The sequence below is a fragment of the Astatotilapia calliptera genome, chromosome 2, assembly GCF_900246225.1.
Source record: "Astatotilapia calliptera chromosome 2, fAstCal1.2, whole genome shotgun sequence".
Classification (NCBI taxonomy): domain Eukaryota; kingdom Metazoa; phylum Chordata; class Actinopteri; order Cichliformes; family Cichlidae; genus Astatotilapia; species Astatotilapia calliptera.
The window spans coordinates 22,019,308-22,038,724 of record NC_039303.1 but is presented as its reverse complement, the minus strand read 5'-3'; the positions used below and the strand labels follow the sequence as shown (position 1 = coordinate 22,038,724).

The 19,417-nt window shown below is 42.7% G+C and overlaps 1 protein-coding gene across 2 annotated transcripts in view; it reads right to left on the bottom strand.

The window, feature by feature from the left end:
* Positions 1-1,599: 1,599 nt before the first annotated feature.
* The window catches only part of tbx22 (T-box transcription factor 22), a 21,048-nt gene continuing 3,230 nt past the window's right edge, over positions 1,600-19,417 (bottom strand). The window contains exons 1-8 of one of the 2 annotated variants that reach the window (XM_026187941.1): positions 8,417-8,936; positions 7,720-7,978; positions 6,456-6,557; positions 6,208-6,382; positions 3,991-4,155; positions 3,127-3,191; positions 2,758-2,843; positions 1,600-2,664 (exon numbers count right to left, since the gene is read on the bottom strand). In XM_026187941.1, the coding sequence (XP_026043726.1) occupies positions 2,138-2,664; positions 2,758-2,843; positions 3,127-3,191; positions 3,991-4,155; positions 6,208-6,382; positions 6,456-6,557; positions 7,720-7,978; positions 8,417-8,552 (1,515 nt within the window). In that variant the 5' untranslated portion in view covers positions 8,553-8,936 and the 3' untranslated portion in view covers positions 1,600-2,137. Of the gene's footprint in view, positions 2,665-2,757; positions 2,844-3,126; positions 3,192-3,990; positions 4,156-6,207; positions 6,383-6,455; positions 6,558-7,719; positions 7,979-8,416; positions 8,937-19,417 lie in introns of those variants that run through there. The other variant, XM_026187950.1, reaches the window with a different exon arrangement.

The following is a 19,417-nucleotide window of genomic DNA, read 5'->3' as shown; positions in this document are numbered from 1 at the left end:
CGGCATATTTCTCCTTCTATTGGCAGAAAAATTGTTTGATGGACATTGATGAGGTACAGCTGTTCAGCTTTTTGACCATTACAGGTACACCATTCATCGTGGACTTTACGTAGTAAGACATGATACTATGAACACTGCTATATGCTGAAACCAACAAGTATAAGCCTACAGTGTAAGTGTGCTCCTTCATGTATTAATTCACAATGTGCAGTCATGGTAGATGGCTGCCCCCAGCTTGGGCCTGGTTTTGCCAGAGGTTTCTTCCTGTTAAAAGGGAGTTTTTTCTTCCCACTGTCACCAAGTGCTCACAGCAAAGGGGGTTGTTTAATTGTTGGGGTTTCTCTCTATTATTGTAGGGTCTTTACCTTACAATATAAAGCCCATTGAGGCGACTGTTGTTATGATTTGGTGCTATGTAAGCAACACTGAATTTAACCGAATTTTATCAAACACAGTTTTAGCTATTTCAGACTCTATGAATGTGCGTCAAACCTCTTGTTTATCTTTTTCAATTTAGCACACTCATATTTAGGCCCACATGCTCATGTTATCTTTTTCCTTCTAATATCTACCACAAGCGTGTGCCTGCTTCACTGAAGAGTGACAGGTGCAATGTTCAGCCCTCCTGGTATGAAAGCAATTTGTCTAATTGAAAGATCAGGAATTAGAAGGGAGTTTAAAATGATTGTCCTATGCAGGCCAAATGGAAATGACAGACAGTATCAAATAACCTGTCCAGATTATGTTGGTCTGCAGACAAAGAGCAGGCTGTTTGATAGTGGCGCACCTGAGCATTCACCAAAACACGGGCCATCCCCTTACCGAGATCCTCAATTAACTTCTTCCTGCTATTTCCACGTCCAGCTCACATTAGCTCACCGCCATGCTCGGCTGTGACAAGTAAATTGCTGTTTGGTTATGACCGTTTGTCGGGAAACAGGCCATTTCCCTCTCCCTCCCTCCCCACTTTTCCTAAACTGCTGTTCCTAGCTCTGCTGAGAGGGAGGAGAGAGACAGGGATGAATGGGTGCTGGTTTCTGACTGAGCTGAAGGCAGGAATTATCACATCAGTGGCTGAACGGGTGTGCCCCATTTGGTATGAACGCAAAAAAAACCCCCAAAACAACTGTGTTGTGTTGGCCAACGGTAGTGATAGCTTTTCATTTGACTCTGAACAACACAACAATCAAGAAAAGAGCTGATTTAAACTGTTTCAGGGAGCAAAGCTCTTGTTCCGAATAAAGGGCTCTACTGAATAACCATTTCACCTCCATGCATCTCTGATTAGCCTTATTATTGGTAATAAAATGCAGGAATGGAAACTGGCTGCCTGGATTCTGGCAGCTGTGGTTCTTCCCCTAAAAATCACACAGAAACCTGATGAGCTCATGTTATTAGTCAGGGGTGGCCAGGCCTGACGCAGAGATTCAAAAACACAAAACATGCTTTTGTTCACTTTAAATGGACAGCGGCAGATAATTGGAACATAATGTGCACCCTTTCATCATGTCTCCTTCAAACTCGCTTCCTGTTGCTCAATACTGCATGTGTGCTTTACTCTGAAATACATTTGGCATTTATGTTCAAGCAGAACTGTCATTATGCGTGTGCTATGTGTGCACTGCCGTGTTTGAAAGTGTATAAAAAGACCATTTGGAAGTTGTGGAGCTCAACAAAAAGCACGAAAAAACTTTAATGGGCACTTATGGTCAGTTTAACAAACACGTTCATTATAATAGTTCTGTTACATACCTCATTGCTGATGCTCTTTGGTAACACTGTTACAGCCCTTGATGCAGTAAAACTGTGGACTGAACTGTCAAAAGCAATCTGTCCCGAATAAAAATCTGCATCCTGCCTGAACAGGAATGTTTCTGTTTACTCCGTTTTTGGCTTCTCTGGCTCTAGACGAGATTGCAGAATGAAAAGGAGCTGCTCGCAATCTGCCTCAGGATCGCTTGTTTGTGCTGGTAACTCCAACACGTTTGTGTAAAAGAGTTTATAAATACAAAGAAGTCCCCACAGCCACATTTCTCCTCTCAGTCGGATCAAGAAGGATCAGCCCTTTCTGTTTTGTGTGTTCAGTTTTGGGATTGTTATGCTCAATGGGCCGGAGCCCGCAAGTGCCGTCCAGCCGTCAGAGGCAGTGGTTGGTGGTCGGGAGCCAGGGAGGCTGGCGCAGCAGACAGTCTGTAGTGTCTTCGGCTAGTTTGGGGTGCCGGGAAATGGCTGCAAGCTGGGGGTTCAGAGGGAAGCTGTAGCGGTAGAGGCAATACGGGCTTACAGTGTCTGAGAGATGTGGGGGGAGAGGAGAGCTCTGAGGGCTGAGAGGGCAGTGTAAGGGGAGTAGGCAAGGAGACCCCGGGGACTCGTGAGGACACGGGTCCCTGCAGTGGGGCGGTTTCTTCCCCTGCAGCGCAGAGAACAGCGGGAGGTCTGTGAGAGGAGGCAGAGGGGAGAAGCCTCTCAGTCTGTCTGCTCCCAGGGAGGAGAAGGCTCTGCTGGGCAGAGGGGAAATGCTGGGTGAGGTGGTGGAGGTCTTGCTGTAGAGGGGGAGAGTGAAAGCGTGGACAGCGGCGTCCTGGCAGGACAGCGGGTGAAGGGATGAAGATGAAGAGACGGGAAGGAGGCTCTTCACACTGCTGGTGGGCGACCCTGAGCTCCCTGTCAGCGGACAGGACAGGAAAAAAATAAGACACTGAATCAACACGGTAAAAAAGTCAAATCTCAGAAGTAAATAGAGCTGGAGCACTTTACCTTGGAGCTGTATGGTGAAAGGCTTGAAGTCCAGGCTGAAAGGGCCTCTCCAGGGATATGACTCGAGCAGGCCATCCAACACTCCCCTGCACACACACACACACACACACACACACACACACACACACACACACACACACACTTATTTATACATACTGTAAAAGCAATGAAAAACGTTATTCCAGGTATTTAAATTTTGGTACTGAGAGGTGTGAAATTCTGCACTACTCAGCTCAGCTTTATTTGTAGGTTTTATGTGGCTTCAGATTTCAGTGGTTGAACTTTAAATCCCTCTTGGGTCCTTTAGTGGAGCACTTTCAGCTAAATAAAAAGTGTTTATGTTCAGCGTTCAGTGAGAGTTTGCTATACCTATTCCTTCCTGGATCTCGGAAGCCTTTGGCGAAGGGGTTCCTGTCGATCTTCAGTTTTGTAATCTGGCCCAGAGGAGAGGAACAGACACGGGTTAGAGTGGATTTGTCAACGGTTGACGTGCTTAAGCTAACAATGAGCTCAGCTTTTACAATAGAGTAGAGTGGCAGAGCACCCCCGCGGGACTGCATCTCCCAGCAGCACCCAAGGCGATCAGCCATGTCAAACAGGGGTTCTTGCAGAAGGGGTTCAGGGTCGTTCGGTTTTATCCTGTGCTTTAATAGGCCGTGGACGGCGGCAGTCGGCGCAGTCACAGCTCGTTACTGCGTTTCTGTAATAACACGTTCACTGATAGTAAAATGAGCCCTGATGAAAAGAGCTGGCAGTCCCTGCGGAGGGCTCTGTTACTGGAGGAATGGTAGCCAACAGCAGGGTCAGGTCCCCTCGACGGGAACACACACACACCCTCTCTGAGCAATTGGACCAGCAGAAAATCAGAACACTGCAAATTTATGATTTGGCTGCGAGCACATGGAACCGGGCCTCACTGGCTTCACAATGTGGACATTTTATGAGGTCAAGCAGCCTGAGCTGTTCACTGGAACATCATCATAACAACCGTGCCAAGGAAGAAAAGGCTAAACATCTGTTTTTTGATCAAATCTGGCAAACAGTAGTAACACAGAGTCACTGACTGATTTTTCTTTATTAAACATCACTTCATTTTGTTAATGTTCCAATTCATGAAAAAGTCAGATGTTTATTAAAGAAACAATCCAACATTAGTGCGCTTAGTTTCTGAGCTCAAACCTTCTGTTTGTGAGAAGTATTGAGAAGTATTTCAGCACTGCTGCTGAGTGTTACCTGCTGGTTCTGGTAGGCTGTGACTGTGGTGAACTCTGTTTCTGGGAAGGAGAAGCTGTGCACTCCGTCAGCAGGCAGCGACTGGATCTGAGACAAGTCCATGCGAGGGTTGTGTTTGATGATGTGCACACGTGGCTTGTATTTATGCATCGACTGAAGAATGATCTGCATCATGAGACGAAGAATGAAAGGCTTTTTATTTATTTATTTTTTAAGGTGGACATCAATTTGGAATCATCTTTCAGATCAGAAACGGACATGTCAAGTATTACAGCTGCATGTTCTTTTTTGTTTTTTTATATAAAAAAAACCCCTTTAAAATAAAAAAAAATGCAATTTTGTAAATCTGTCATTTCCATTTTTTGTGCTAACAATCCAAAAAAATAAAGAAAGTTCTGGCAAAAAATAAATTTTGCTGTACTTTGTAGTTTTTAAAAAAATGTAAAACAGATTTTAAAATAAATTTCATTCTTAAAAAAAGGAAATTAAAAAAGTGGATTTCAGGCTGTTTTAGATATAAATCTTCTTCTGGTGCACGACAGTAGGTTACATGATTAACAGGATAATGAAAGGAAATATCCAAGTCTTTAAAATACAATTATGAAGAGCTCTACGTTTTATAAAAGTATTTAGCACAAATGTGCCTTTCATCAAATAAACCTAATAAAACATCAAATATGGTTAAATATGTCATATTACTAACAAAGGTCTGACAAATTATTAGTAATACACTATGGGTTACATGTGACCTCTTTGCGAACAAAACAAAATATATGAAACAATTATTTTGTTCCTCATATATTGTCATGGAGTAAAACTGGTCTCCTAGAAGGTTGTTTGGGGGTTTTATAGCACAATTTTTTGAGGTGGAATATTAATATTATCATTTTTTTAATATATATTTGGGAAAGTAGATTAAAAACACTGAAAAGAGTCAAAACAAATAAACATGTAAATGTAACAGCACAACTGTAAAAATTTGTGGTCCTAGCATCTCGAGCAGCTGTGTTAAACTCATTTTGCGTCGTGGGCCACATACAGTCCACTTTGATGTTAAGTGATCTGAAATGGGCTGGGTCGGTGAAACAACATGATAAATGTGTAAAATCATAGAAAAGGCTATAATAGTTCACTGTTCTGTAATTATAAAGCCTAAAGCTCTTCTTAATACAGTTTAATATAAACAGACTATCCTGTAATTACAAACGTTTTTGTTTTTTAAATTATTGTGGACTCATTAAAATTTTCATATTATTTGATATTTAATATTTGAAACAGTAACTTTCCTGTAAATTTAGCTCTTTATCTGTTAGTAAATTACTGTGATGTTGTATGATGAAAGGCGATGGAGGTGGAGAGGTTTTATTAATAGGAAAAGCTGTAAAATTTATGAAATTAAAGATAGAAATTTAAACTCTATCCACTCCTTCCCATTTTCTATAGCTGCCCAATGGGCCGGCTTAGAGTCTTCAGCGGGCTGATTCTGCCCCCCAGGCCTTATGTTTGACACCTCTGATCTAGACTATTTCTTTTCACAGGAGAAAAGCCCAATAAAAAAACGGTAATGTGATATATGAGGTTTCACAGTGGAGGGAAACGCTTTCTAAAATAAACTCAGCACTTACTGACAAACAGCAATATGTTAAGAAAAAAAAGTGAAGACAATAAAGTTAATTAAAAATGCGTAAAATGTCCATTTGAGATTTTACACTGACCACGAGAGATGTGGATTTCGAGAAAGTTATTCTTGTCTTTTTTCTTTTCTTTCTTTTTTTTTTAAACATGAAATTAATTTCATAAACACACAAGTTCCAGCGTGGACGTATAAACAGCAGGATCGAGTCGAAAAGCCTCCAGATGCCTCCCTGGTCACAACATTTGCAGATTGCTAAATCTTTCGCGGTAAACTTTGGAGCTGAGAAGTATTTCCGCTTCCTTCCTCCCTCTAAGATATCCAGGTTTCCCCTCGATGTTACAAATGTGTAGGAGAGCAGTTTAAGGACTGAAACTCTCAACGCAGTCAGAAAAGCAAAAGCAACACGCAGAAACACATAAAAATGATTAAAAAGATTTGTTAATATCATGATCTAATACACAAAAATTAAAGAATGATCTTCAGCACATACGCTTTAAAAACGAACTCCCTTTTAATCTTAGTGCATCTGATCCTTATCCAAAGCAAGAAGAGCAACAGGAGGCAGCGTGTGGGTTACCTACATGTCCCTTATCGTCCATCTCGTTGTTGGTGAGCTTGACTCGGTCAAAGCTGATGACCTGACGCATCCACGTCTCTCCTGCGCACGGGGAGTCCGGGTGCACGTAGAGCCGCGGCGAGATGCAGGAGTGATCCGTGTTTCCAGCCACCATCCACTGCGAGCTGTGGTACACATACCTGCGTGGAGGAAAGCGCGTGTAAGTAAAAGGAAAAAACAACAACAAGAATAAAAAAAAAAATCGGCGCTCACCTGTAACGTTTGGAGTCCACGGGCATGACGTCCATCGCGATATAATACTGCTGGCAAGGGTCCAGATTGCGCACCTTGACGCGCACAGAAGGAAACATTCTCCTGATGAGAGGAGAGGAAAAATAACAAGAGAGAAGTCGTGTTTGATCTCTTTAATGAAAGCTGCTTAATAAAACTGTTAAATGCGTATTTGGCCATCACGGATTTCAGTTTATAGCGACGTCTTAAAGACAAGAAGAGGCCGAGACGCTTCTGCTTCTGCCGGCCAGGTTCACAGGAAAGTTCAGGGACCTCCAGGGGCCCTGAGGGCGTCGTCACTGTCCGAGATTTACAGCGCGTGTTGTCGGTGATTGAGTAAACGGAACTTAGATTTCCGCGCGCAGTCATGTTCCAATAACTCATTTATCTGAGCAAGAACCCGTTTTCTGCGAACCTGAGATAGAAGCTTAATTACACTCCCAACAACAAGTTTTCTCTGTGCAAACGATGCGTCACATAAAAGAGATCTTACAGATCGGCAAATATGGGTAAAATACTAAGCTAAGAATGATTTAGAAAACGGTTTAGTTCATGAATATGAGTTAATTCACAAAAGCAAAAGTAAGTGACATATATCCACGTGATGAAAAGCCACTTTCAGTTTTTGTTCTGAACCTCATAATTTGTTTAATGATAGCTGCCTCGTTAGTTTAGGGAGTGATCTTATTGTACACTGTTGTTCTTCTGCTCGCCTCCGATTGGTTGTATCTTGATAGAGCGTTTTAAAATCCTCGATAAAGCCGCACCTGTGACCGCAGAACAGTTAATGTAATTATCATAGCCTGATAAGCCCGCTCCACATTGGATTTTATTTGCAACAGACGCTTTAATGAGGAAGCACACCTTCAGTTATCATTAAAATGTAGACAAGTCTTTTTTAAATTTATTTGCGGGGGTAATCCCCTTCAGAGGCCCGGACTGAAAACTAAACCGACGGGTTTAAATTGCACTAAGATAAAGTATCTGATTAAACTGTCGTTTTAACTGAAATCTCAAACTGTGGCACTAAAAACATAACGGCCAGACTGCACTGTATCTGGTGATCTACAGAAAAACGGCTGTAGCTCTTTGCTTGTTAACGTGGAGGCAAATACAGTTGGAGTTTAAACGTTTTAAATAAAAAAGCTGGTTAAAGTTGGTAAAATCAGCAGGAAGACGGCTTGTGCGGGGCTAAGACTTCACACGAACTTCTTTGAATTTAGTCTTTCTTGCGCAGATGTTTTACCTTCCGGCTTTAGTGATGATCATCTCGGTGCCGATCTCGTAGAATCTCCTCCACAGCTCGGAGCCCTGCAGCTCTACTCGGACCTCTCTGTCCGGCCGACAGTCGCTCTCCTTCGGCTTCTTCTCCTCGCTGCTCGGGTCAGAGTCTTCAGTCTGTGATCTGTCAGTCTGTCCCTGCGGGTCACAGGCTGAGGGGTCCTCTCCCCTCCTCGGTGTCGGACATGCTTTCTGTAGCTGGTTGATGGGATATTTATTCTGGTCTGAAAAGTGGGGAAAGGAGTGAAAAAAGAGAAATGAGAAAAAACACAGAAATGTGTCTATTTTTTTTTTTTTATATTTAATGGAAAGCCAGAACTTTGGAAGCTCTTTTAATTTGGGGAAATTTTAAAAATTGGTAATATTATAAATCTTATTTTACTTCATGAATGTTAAAGTTCCTAGAGCGAGCTAATTTTAGCCCTATTCCTCAAAAGCAAGTTCACGTGATAACTCTTGAGTTTTAACTGATTGAATATATTCTAAATCATGAGAATTTTAATTTTTGAGAACTTTAAATGTGGCCTAAAGATGAAAAATCAACTGAACCTTGCAACTAGAAAGTTGTGCGTTTCCTGTTTTTTCCCCCAAAATTGTGCGTAAAAGTCCTTCAAATAAAAAGCAGCAGGGTGCTCTCGGCGGTTAAGCAAAAGTGTCCTCACCGGGAAAGATGCTCCTATCGCCGCTGGTGTCAGCGCTGCTCGGCTCGTGCTCCTCCGACACTTTAATCCTCTTGCAGGGCTTCCCGACCAGCGCCTCCACCGAAAAGGCGTGAGCCCGGGAGCTCAGTCCCTGCATCCTGGTGGGAAACACCGTCTGTACGGCTCCTGTATTCCCCCGAACTTTAACTTCGTCCCGCACAAAGTTCAGCCCCCTAGCTCGCTCAGAAGAGGACAGGCAGAGCAAACACCAGCAGCCGCAGCACCTCAGGGAGCTCCGCGTGACGCTGCGTAATTAAACCGCTGCGTTCCCATGTGTTCTCCGAGACGCGCGCCCGCATCAAAAACACCTCCCTGATTATTGGCACGCCTCTTCTCACTACAACATTTCCCCCCTTTAACCGGATCAACTTCTCGCCTTCCCTCTCTCACAGAGAGTTCGTTCCTCCGGTTCCGCTCTGCGCGTCATAGAGAAGGAGGGGAGAGCGCGCATTCCTTCACGTGCGGCCCCGCGCCGTAGTAGACATCCACCTAAACTCTAATGTAACCTGAAATTCATATTAACTGAAACGAATGAGAATAAAGTGAAATAATAAAGAGTGAAATAATGACATTCATTTCATAATCAGTATTTTTGCGCTCGACGTTGGAACTTTGGAACCAAAACAAGCAGCCATTTGGCTCAATACGCACCTGAATTAAGCTTATCTGAAATATCTTTTTGTTTCTTAACGTTGAGAGAAAAGTAAAAGGACTCGATAGATGTTGGATATTTTTTGCTGTGTGTTACTTTGGTCTCGGAACAGCCTGTAGGAGCATGTTTGCGCGCCTCACTGTCCTCAGAAATTCAAAATTCTTAGGTCAGTTCATAAATTTGGGCAGTAATCTTCGACTCATATTAAATAATAAAATTAAACGTTTAAGACAAAAATAAATTTGATGGCTTGAATTTATCCTGTATCTTCGTCAAATGTAAATGTTGTAATGTAAAGGACATTTTTTTTAAACAAATAAGCCGTTCATTTGCATTCTAAGATGCTCTCCTATTTAGACGGCCCATAGGTTAATACACTTATTCTGTCAAATATTGTAAGGAGGCGAAAGGCACAAATATTTAGATCTGTTAACTCGGACCATCTGGAAGGTAAAATATCACCGTGAAACTCTCTGCATGTCTGCTGAAGCTAACATTTCCTATATTAATTTGAAGGCTTTCCGTAAAGCGCGCTCACGTCTCCCGTTTCCTTGGTACAGAAGTGGGGTTCTTATTCGTGGTACCCGGTGAGGTTGTGCGCAATAGTCTGGTTCTCATAAATGCGTGGATCAGATGGAGTTTGGCGCACAGGGGGAAGAAAAAGGGTCTGTAATGACAGCTCGGGATTATTACATTACTGCTCGACATGAAATAGATCCGCTTTACACAAATAAAAGTCAGCAAAGGCTCTATTTAAAATGTTTTTTAATCACATGGTGTAATTGCTCTGAGGAGAAAACAAATGAGGGCTGTGTTTACAGCACGGTTGGTTTGGTTGCTGATGGAAATCTCTGACAACAGCCGGGAAATGGAGAACTATGACCAACCGGAATCACATGTTCCCTGTCATCATATAACCTGCTGTCGGACCCCGGCCTTCGTGTTTATTCTTTCCTAACTTGTCGTTTTCTTGCAAAGCATCTCAAACACCCGCCGTGGTTTCAGGCTGGGGGGGAGGAGGAGGGTGTAGCAGATCGGATCTGGCTGCGGCCTGCTGCTGCTGTTCCTGCTGGCTTTTATTGGAAAAAGACGCTCAAAACTGATAGAAATAGCCTGCGCAGTCTCTTTCCTCGCATGTTTGAGAGATTGCTTTCCGTGCTGTCTTCGCCAGTCAGCTCATAAATCTTTCTCATGGGATTATGGGATGTCAGGAGAGTGATGACGAGCGATCGCCTCGCCTGGCTTTCTGCTAAACGGCCCGGCACCTTCTTGTTGCTTTCTGATTTGGCGCAAACCTGCGGCCGTTCAGGGATGGCTGGCACACATGTTTCCTCTTATTAAACACAATATGCGTGCACGCGCTTGGCGGAAACAAGGGATTCAAATCCAATTAAGAGGGAGGCCTCGGGTTTCCATTAAAGCGGAAGTTCGATGACCAGCTGCAATTAGGTTTCCCATTCATTTTTTTTCGCCTTCCGGCTTCTCGCTGCCATGCTGTTGATTTGTATACAGGGCCTTAATTAATAGCAAATAATTGGCCTTAAACTAAAGGACCTTTATTTGTCCATAAGAAGTGTTTTTCTATTATCTGCACTTCAGTTTTCGCGTTGTTTATTCACAGCTATTTGTTTTTTCCAAGTTTGTGCCTATTTGGAGCTGAAGGCCAGGGCCCAAAGAATAATCACCACCAGCCACACACCCATGTGCTGTATGTGCGCACAGGCTCACAGCTCGCAACGTGTGTGTTTATAAACAGGCCTGGCTGTCTGTGGCTCACTGCTGAATGGATGTGACGGGGCTCCCTTATGGTTTGTTTTAAGTTGGGTCATGTGTGTGTGTGTGTGTGTGTGTGTGTGTGTGTGTGTGTGTGTGTGTGTGTGTGTGTGTGTGTGTGTGTGTGTGTGTGTGTGTGTGTGAGAGAGAGAGGCTTATTCTGGGCACGGGATGCCAGCTCTCTTGCCAAACGTCAAACTTCCACTGCCTGTCTCCTGTGACGTTTGCAGAGTGATTAAATGTAGGACGGTGGCTCTAATGGGATGTGACCTCTCTGCTCTGTGCTGGTACATGGATGACGGCTCACCTGGAGTACTGTGACTGCTATGACAATGATGTGCTCATTTTTGTGTTGTTTGCTGTTATCGTCATCGTCTGCTCCTGTTTTCCATTCGAAGCAGACGTGGAAAAGGACGCATAAGGAAGCCCAAACAGAAGCTATTCATCCTCATGTCATCATGTCCAGGGATGTGCATCTGTGTAATGTCACATCTGCTACTCATAACCTCTGCCTTGTCCCTCTTCTTGGAGGTACAGCAGTGTCTCTCAGACTTTCATGTCCCTGCAGGAATGAAGCCTTCATTCACATTCACTGCCTCTGCATCTGCAGCAGCACTCATGTGAGAGTCACTGGGACTGATCACATCCTCTTCTACTTGTAATTAATTAACTCTGTGTGCCAGCACATCGTGGTTCTTGATTTGCTGTTGAACGTCATCCAAACGGTATCTTCCAAAATCTGATGATGAAATGGTAAAAAAAATGTAAGAGACCCTTAAGTTTATCAGCAAATGGATTGTAGAGCTATTTGCTGTTTATGTTCACAACTGTGAATTTAATGACCATCATATACTCAACACATAAATCCGGCATGTGGGAGTTTCACACACTCTCTGCACATCATCACCGCATGTAAATTAATTTCTGGATTTACAGTTAGGTCCCCAAAGAACTTTTTTTTTTCTGAATCATTTTGTAGCTGAATTTTAAACCAAACAATCAAGATGGGATTAAAATGCAGGCCTTCGCCTTTACTTCAGGCAGCTTAACAAAAGTATTCATTAACTGCTCAGGAATTTCAGACATTTTTATACACAGTCCCCAGTTTTCAGAGGCTCGGCAGTAATCCTACAGTTAAAGCAGTTTCACAGATGAGGCCTCTTTTCATGTTATTTTGTAACAAATTAAGCAGGCAGAAGATCTGGAGTTGACCGTTGAACTCTCTCATTTGGTCTCTCTTCACTGGAACCGTGAGTTCTGAAAACATGTCAGTGCCAGTGAGGGAGGTTATTCTTAGGAAGAAAAATCAACTATTAAAGAGAGATAGCAAAACGTAAGAAGTGTCCAAATGAATAATAGTATAGTGTAGTCAGAAAGACTACAGAGGAAACCTAAAGTGGATGATTGCAGAATTCTTTCCTTCATTTCTTCACAGCATCTAGCCAAGTCAAAAACACGTTTGAGGAGGTTGGAGTATCACTGTCTGCAATCAACAGATTGGACACACACATTCAGAGGATTCTTGAGTATATGGGTTACACTTAAGAACAGGAAGGCCACATGAGACTTTGTCAGAAAATATCTTAAAGAGCCTGAACAGTTCTAAGATAGATGAAACCAAAATGAACTTTTTGGGAAGAGAAAAGTAACTGAAACATACCACATTACCTGCCTAACATGGTGCAGGTAATGAACAGGTCCAAATGCCTTTAGACATGAAGCAGTTGAGTAAGTACAAATATCTAAAGAATGGTCACTTTTGACTTGCTATTCATCACTATCTCCTTGCTTTTATCATGAATGTCACAATTATTTATACTTGTACCGGCTGAATAGTCATTGTCCTTACAACTAATAGTCTTCATTTCATTGCTTGTGTCAGTGCACTCAAAATTTTTGAACATCTTGTCAAACAATTTGTACACCCATTTTGAAAACCCTATTTTTAAGGAGTTTCCATGAAAATCTCCATAAATTACTTTTCTCAGGTGAACCTTATCTCACACTAATGAAAATTGGTGTGTGTTACTCTTACTTGCAACCAATGAAAAGCCTCTTCTACCCAGTCACAGGTGAATCGCGTTATAGTATCCCCTACTCTACAAGTATATATATAATGTGTAAACCAACAGACAGGCATGAGGTGCATACTGAATCTACAAAACTGCAGAACATGGAACGTCAGCCTTGTGGAAGAGGGGTGAGAATCGGTGGAGGACGAGGACAAAACCGGGTAAGAAGAGGCCAACCACATGGACACGTTCCTGACGAAATCAGGGCAACACTTGTGGATCATGTGATAAACCATGGCCTCACAATGGCCGAGGCTGGTCGAAGGGTGCAGCCAAATGTTGGGAGAACTACTGTAAGTTCTATCATCCAGACATTTCGTCGGGAAAACAGGTGAGCATACTGTATTGTAGTTATTCAGCACAAACTAATTTGCTCTGAACTTTCATAGTCATACAGGAGACTTGCATTAGGACATGACCTTATCTTTACATATAGACGTACTGTAACTGAAGCGCAGACTTGGCCCAGGTGTGGCATAGTGTGCTGTGGTACAATACAGTAATGCTGTAAAGAAAGGAGTTTTGAATGATAGTCCTGTAACAATTACTGTAAGCATGTTTGTTTTTTTCATCTGCATCTCAAAAAGGACTGCCAGACAACCTGGAAGAGGTGGAAGAGGTCCACTTTTGACTCCGCAGCAAGAGGAAAGAATTTGTGCAATGGTGGCTGCAAACAACGCTTTGAGACTGAGAGAAATACAAAGAACTGTCGTAGAAGATGACACCATCTTCGGAAATATTCAGCCAATATCAATTTGCACCATAGACCGAGTCCTCAGACGGAATGAAATGTCCATGAAGCAATTGTACAAAGTACCATTTGAACGGAACAGTGATCGAGTGAAGGAGCGCCGTCACCAGTATGTACAGGTAAAACATGTTTGCATATGTACCTCTGTTTACTGTAAAAGTTTAGGCCATGCACTGCACTTACATTTATGCATGTTACTGTAATCCTATTTACAATTCAAACTGTACAATCTGTTGTGCCAAATGCACCATTACAGACTTTTTCATTCTCATCCTTTGTATAGCGTATCCTGGAATTGGAAGCCAGGGAACACCTGCACACGTTTGTATATCTTGACGAAGCGGGATTCAATCTCGCAAAAGGCAGACGGCGTGGACGCAATCACATTGGAGAAAGAGCCACCATTGATGTCCCAGGCCAACGAGGAGGAAATATTACAATGTGTGCAGCAATCTCAGAAAATGGCGTTCACACCCATATTCCTCGTGTTGGTGCATACAATACACAACACCTATTGGCTTTTCTGGACGCTCTTTATAGGGACCTAATCCCACAAAATGAAAGGGATGATCCTGGTGACAATCGGACAATGCATGTAGTGGTTTGGGATAATGTTAGCTTCCATCACTCTGCTGTAGTCAGGCAGTAGTTTGCAGCACACGACAGGATGCTTATGGAATTTCTTCCTCCTTACACTCCATTCCTAAATCCAATTGAGGAGTTTTTCTCTTCCTGGAGGTGGAAGGTATATGACAGGCATCCACATACCCAAATGACCCTGCTAGCAGCTCTGGATGCAGCTTGTGATGACATCACAGCAGAGTCCTGCAGAGGGTGGATTCGACACTCCAGAAGATACTTTTGATAGAGCTGACATTCGCTGTGATGTTGATGCAAATATGTGGGCAGACAGACGGGAGCGTCTAGATATCAATGATTGATATGCAGCAGTGTCTGTTTTTCAGTTTTTGTTGTTGTTTTTTTGTTTTGTTTCATAACTACTGCATGTTTGATTTACTGTATTTCCCCAGTTGCACAATGCTGTGAACAGTTTCAATTAAATATTATCAAGAGTGCATATGAAGTGTCTTGATTTTCCTTTACAATTTATGGTTTTCAACATGCCATGCATGCTGTCCAGACTTGACATGTCATTGGGAAGCACCTACAAAGAAATCCGTCACAATGAGAACATGTTCAAACCATTTGATTTTGTGACCAAAGGTGCTGGTGTAATGACTTGTAATTGTGACAGCCCTGACACTTTGATATAAGTACTTGCTTTTGATGAAAATAATCTGTTTTGATTAAGGGACTTGCTTTTGAAGCATTGACTACTTATTTTGAGCAACTGACTTTTCTTTTTGATGAAGTGACTCACTCTTGCAAGTTATCCACCATGTTTTGCAGTTTGCACTAATTGTTTTGAGAAGAGCCTTAGTAGTGGTGCAGAGATCAATTCTGTTGTGAGAAATGCACCAAAGCAACTGAGGAAAAACTGTAAGAACAGGAAGGCCACATGAGACTTTGTCAGAAAATATCTTAATGGCCAATGGCCAGTCATCTGATCTCAACTCAACAGAGCAGCTTCAGTTATTAAATACAAAACTGAAGCTGCTCTGCAGAACGACCCACAAACAAACAGCACAGACTCATTAGCCTTTACTTGACATGGAGAAATTACCGTACACTCACATATGAAATCACCCAAGAAAGGCCGTTTCTGAGCCAAGAGAGACGCCTGAAAAGGACCTGGTTGCATTATGAGAAGCGGAGGATCTGAGGCTTTTCAGCTTGACACATTTAAGGGAATGAACAATAAACAAACCGTCTCCTGGAAGTTATGTTGATATGAAGTTAACTTGTAGTAATAGCGCTGTGTCTTGTGCTTCAAGCTATGTTGACTTTTCCAATATTTAATCAAGACCACACTGTCAACTATGTGCCGTGAGCGGCTAAACACACCCATTAATAATGTTAGTCATAACAGTTCCCATAGTGGAAATTGGGAACACTGTATTATAAACATTGTGTTGTTTAAAAAAAAGAAAAAGGTATCCGGTTGGTGTTAAATTTGTACCAAAATGCATATGACAGAAAAAATTAGTTTGAGATTAGTTTAGATAGAAAGCTCAGCCTGTCTCTGCTCCTCAGCAGCACATTTCTAAATCAACTACAGATCATTTAGTCTTGGGGGGGTTGTTATGAGTTATTACAATAGTTATAGACGTGGTGAAACTCTGTCTCCCTCTGTGGATCCCCTCTTGCTGTCTGCTCTCTGGGTCTCTAGCCTGGCAGCATGTGGGGATCTTGGGCACAGGGCCTGGTACTGCTGCCCCCGCCTCCCCCTTTGCCCGCAGTGCAGGAAGATTTAATGGCTCATGTGTCACGGCATCCAGCCTTCACTGGCTCCTTCTGTCTCAGCCCGGTAACAAAGGAGCGAGGGCAAGAGGAAAGCAGGAGAGGAGAGGAGCGCCTCTGCCAAGATGCAGGCCTCCTCCTCCTCTCACCACAAGTGTGTTGTGAATTATGTCCTCCCTCTCCCTCCCTCTTTTCTCTCCCTAAGCTTTTACTTATCCCTTACTACTCACCCTCTTCCCATTAAAAACATATAGATCTTCATCTGTCCACAATGCTTTCATGAGGCCAACTGTGAAACTGACTCTACGGCACATTCGTCTCACTTGTTTGGATAGCTAATTCTTTTTGATGAAAATTGCTTTCTCTCTCTCCCTCTCTCTCTGCCTGCCTCTTTCTCTCACTAACTCCCCCTGGCTGCCAGTAACAGTGTGGTTAATGGCTGTGGTAAAAAGAAACAAAAACAGCAGTAATTGATAATGAGAGTCAGACTCTGCATGTGAGGGTCTGAGCCGAGCATCTTTTCTCCCTCGCAGACAGCCCAGACGGGGCAACTCTGCCAAGCAGGACGCTGATTGAACGGGGCACCGGGAAAGTTGGGATTTAGGAATAGATCCCTGGGAATGAGAGCTCTACTTCCCAGAAGGATGTCAAGGGGTGAAAAACTAATCTGCCGGGTGTTAGGGTATAATTTTCTAATACTGTAATGTGTAACTACCACACGATTTTGGGAATGTTTGGATAGAGCGATGCATAAAAGTGAACGACGCTCCAATGTAAATACACTTTCTGGATGGCTCGCTGACTTGAGCAGGAGTTTGAAATGTGTTGAGTGCTCCTTTCGCTGTTGTTAACACGTATGGTGAGAGGGGGAAGTAGTAATTATTTGAGGGGGGGAAATCCGTCGTTTCACATGCATGCGGTGGAAAGCTGTTGAGGAACCGTCACGCATGTCTTTATCTGTTTCTGTCCCACAGCGCACAATCGTTCTGAACACCAATATTTATTTTTTTTATCAAAGCCACACCGCAGCAGAGGAGGGATTATTTTTAGATTTCCCTGATAAATGAGGGGTTTCGTGTATCTGGATGTGGTCGCAGGCGGCCAGGGAGAAGGGTGAAAATTTAGGAGAAGAAGAAGTTGGGTGGAAAGAAAAAGAAAGAAAGATCTGGCAGAGCTACAAAAGCTTTTAAAACATGTGAAAAATCAGCAGTTCTTTAACAGTTAGCTTGTCATTTTTATTTGCCTCTTCAGATGGTGGCAGCGGTTGTCTTTCAGGCTGTGCCAGCTGGGATTGGCTGCTGGCTCGAAGGCGCAGGCCTGGCCCCGGTTAGCACTCTTATTATCATCACCACACACTGTAATTCACATGCCAATCACAGCTCTGAGGAGCGCAGGACGGAGGGGAGCAGGGGCTGGTTAGAAGGGGGCCGCCGACTGGAGTGATGGGCCGGGCAGGGTAGCGACTGTGTGCTGAATACTTCCAGCAGGCCCTAATCGGACCTTTCATTCCCACATCTCTGCAGAATGAGTCTGGATAGCGGTATGATCAGTTATACAGGGCTGGCCTGTGTTGAAGCAGGAGGCCGTGCTGGGCTGGCTGCTGTAAGAATAGGAGTGACCTCTGAGGAAGGTCAAACTGTCAGAGTTTGGCTGGTTTGGCCTCGAGTTAGACACAAGCTGGGAGAGACGGCAGAGAGGAGAAGAATATAGGAAATATTAATCTAGCAGAATTCTCCGTTTTTAAGCCAAAAGTCACAAAGCTGAAAATGCCTGTTTAAGCTAAAGAACAGTGGGTTATATGCTGTACATGAATAGTTTAGGAAATTTGTTTTAAGATGAACACTGTAATTCCCTTTGGAAAAATACTGTGCTGCAATGGATGTGTTTTTACTGCAGGGAAACTCTACAACCTTCTCTAGATGACTATCCCCTTTGTAAAATTGAGGATAGTTAATGGATTTAGATGCATCATTACCATTTAAACCATTTAATATGGGTTACACCACACATAGCTTTAACATAAAGATTAACTGTTATTAATTCTAAATCATGCTGGGAGTGCAGGAGTTACGAGATAGATAGATAGATAGATAGATAGATAGATAGATAGATAGATAGATAGATAGATAGATAGATAGATAGATAGATAGATAGATAGATAGATAGATAGATAGATAGATAGATAGATAGATAGATAGATAGAACATTGGGATGTTGTTAGGGAGCCGGGACAAAACACACACACTGTATGACATGAATAATAATTAATACGTTCACCAAGCATCTGCAGTTATGTTTGATGTGAAAGCTGTTTTGTAAAACTGTGGTTTGAATTTAAAAGACTCATTGTGATGCTAAAATACAATTTCACATTCACGTGGTCGACTGTGCTACAGTGCTAGAGATGGTGTGATTCTGCCTTGGAGGGCATTTGTTTGAGCATGAAAACACCACACACATAAAAGACAGATGTAGTTTCTGCATTCTTTTTAATGGCCAGACGGGGGCGACTCCTCTGGTTGCATAAAGTTTCCCAGATATAGAAATTAATGGGAGACAACGCTTGGCTCCCCTGCTCTGTGACCTTTCCCCTATGGTGGCCCTGAGAGGCCAAACGGACTGCAACTTAAGAAAACACCAGCAATAAGAAAAATGCTGCAAAAGCACACAAAACACAACGGAAACAGGAAAAAACAGATTTCCAAAAAGCACAAGGGAAGAGTTTCTGGGGAGACAATAACCCCAGAAACACTTCAGGAACCAAACATGCTAGGTAAGTGTGTTTTAGTCTCATGATTCATATAATACTGATGATGGATTTTTAGGCTAATATTTAGGCTAACACACTTACCTCTCATCTTTTCTTTCCTCATAAAACCAATAGACCCTCCACTTCTTGTAAGTGTCTCCAAGAGCAATTCTTAGCATATTTTGGTTCCTGTAACTGGTCCGTCGGGTTATTGTTTTCCCAGGAACACTTCCCTTGTGCTTTTGGAAATCAGTTTTTTCCTATTTCTGTTTTCTTTTTCCTATTTCCGTTGTGTTTTGTGTGCTTTTGCAGCGTTTTTCTTGTTGCTGTTGTTTTCTTAAGTTGCAGTCCATTTGGCCTTCCAGGGCCACCGTACCCTTTCCCTTTCCTGATTACTCCCCTGGATCAGTTTTCAGGTCATAGTAAATAGAACATCACATCTATTTTTATATATTATGGTCATTATTAAATTAAGAAAGGAGGAATATCCGTGGTATGCTCATTGGCCAGTGACTTCTCGCACATTCAGTTTCTAAACACCAACACGGTGACAATGAGCTTGAAGGTTCATAACGGGACAAAAATCCAATTAACATCGTTGCAT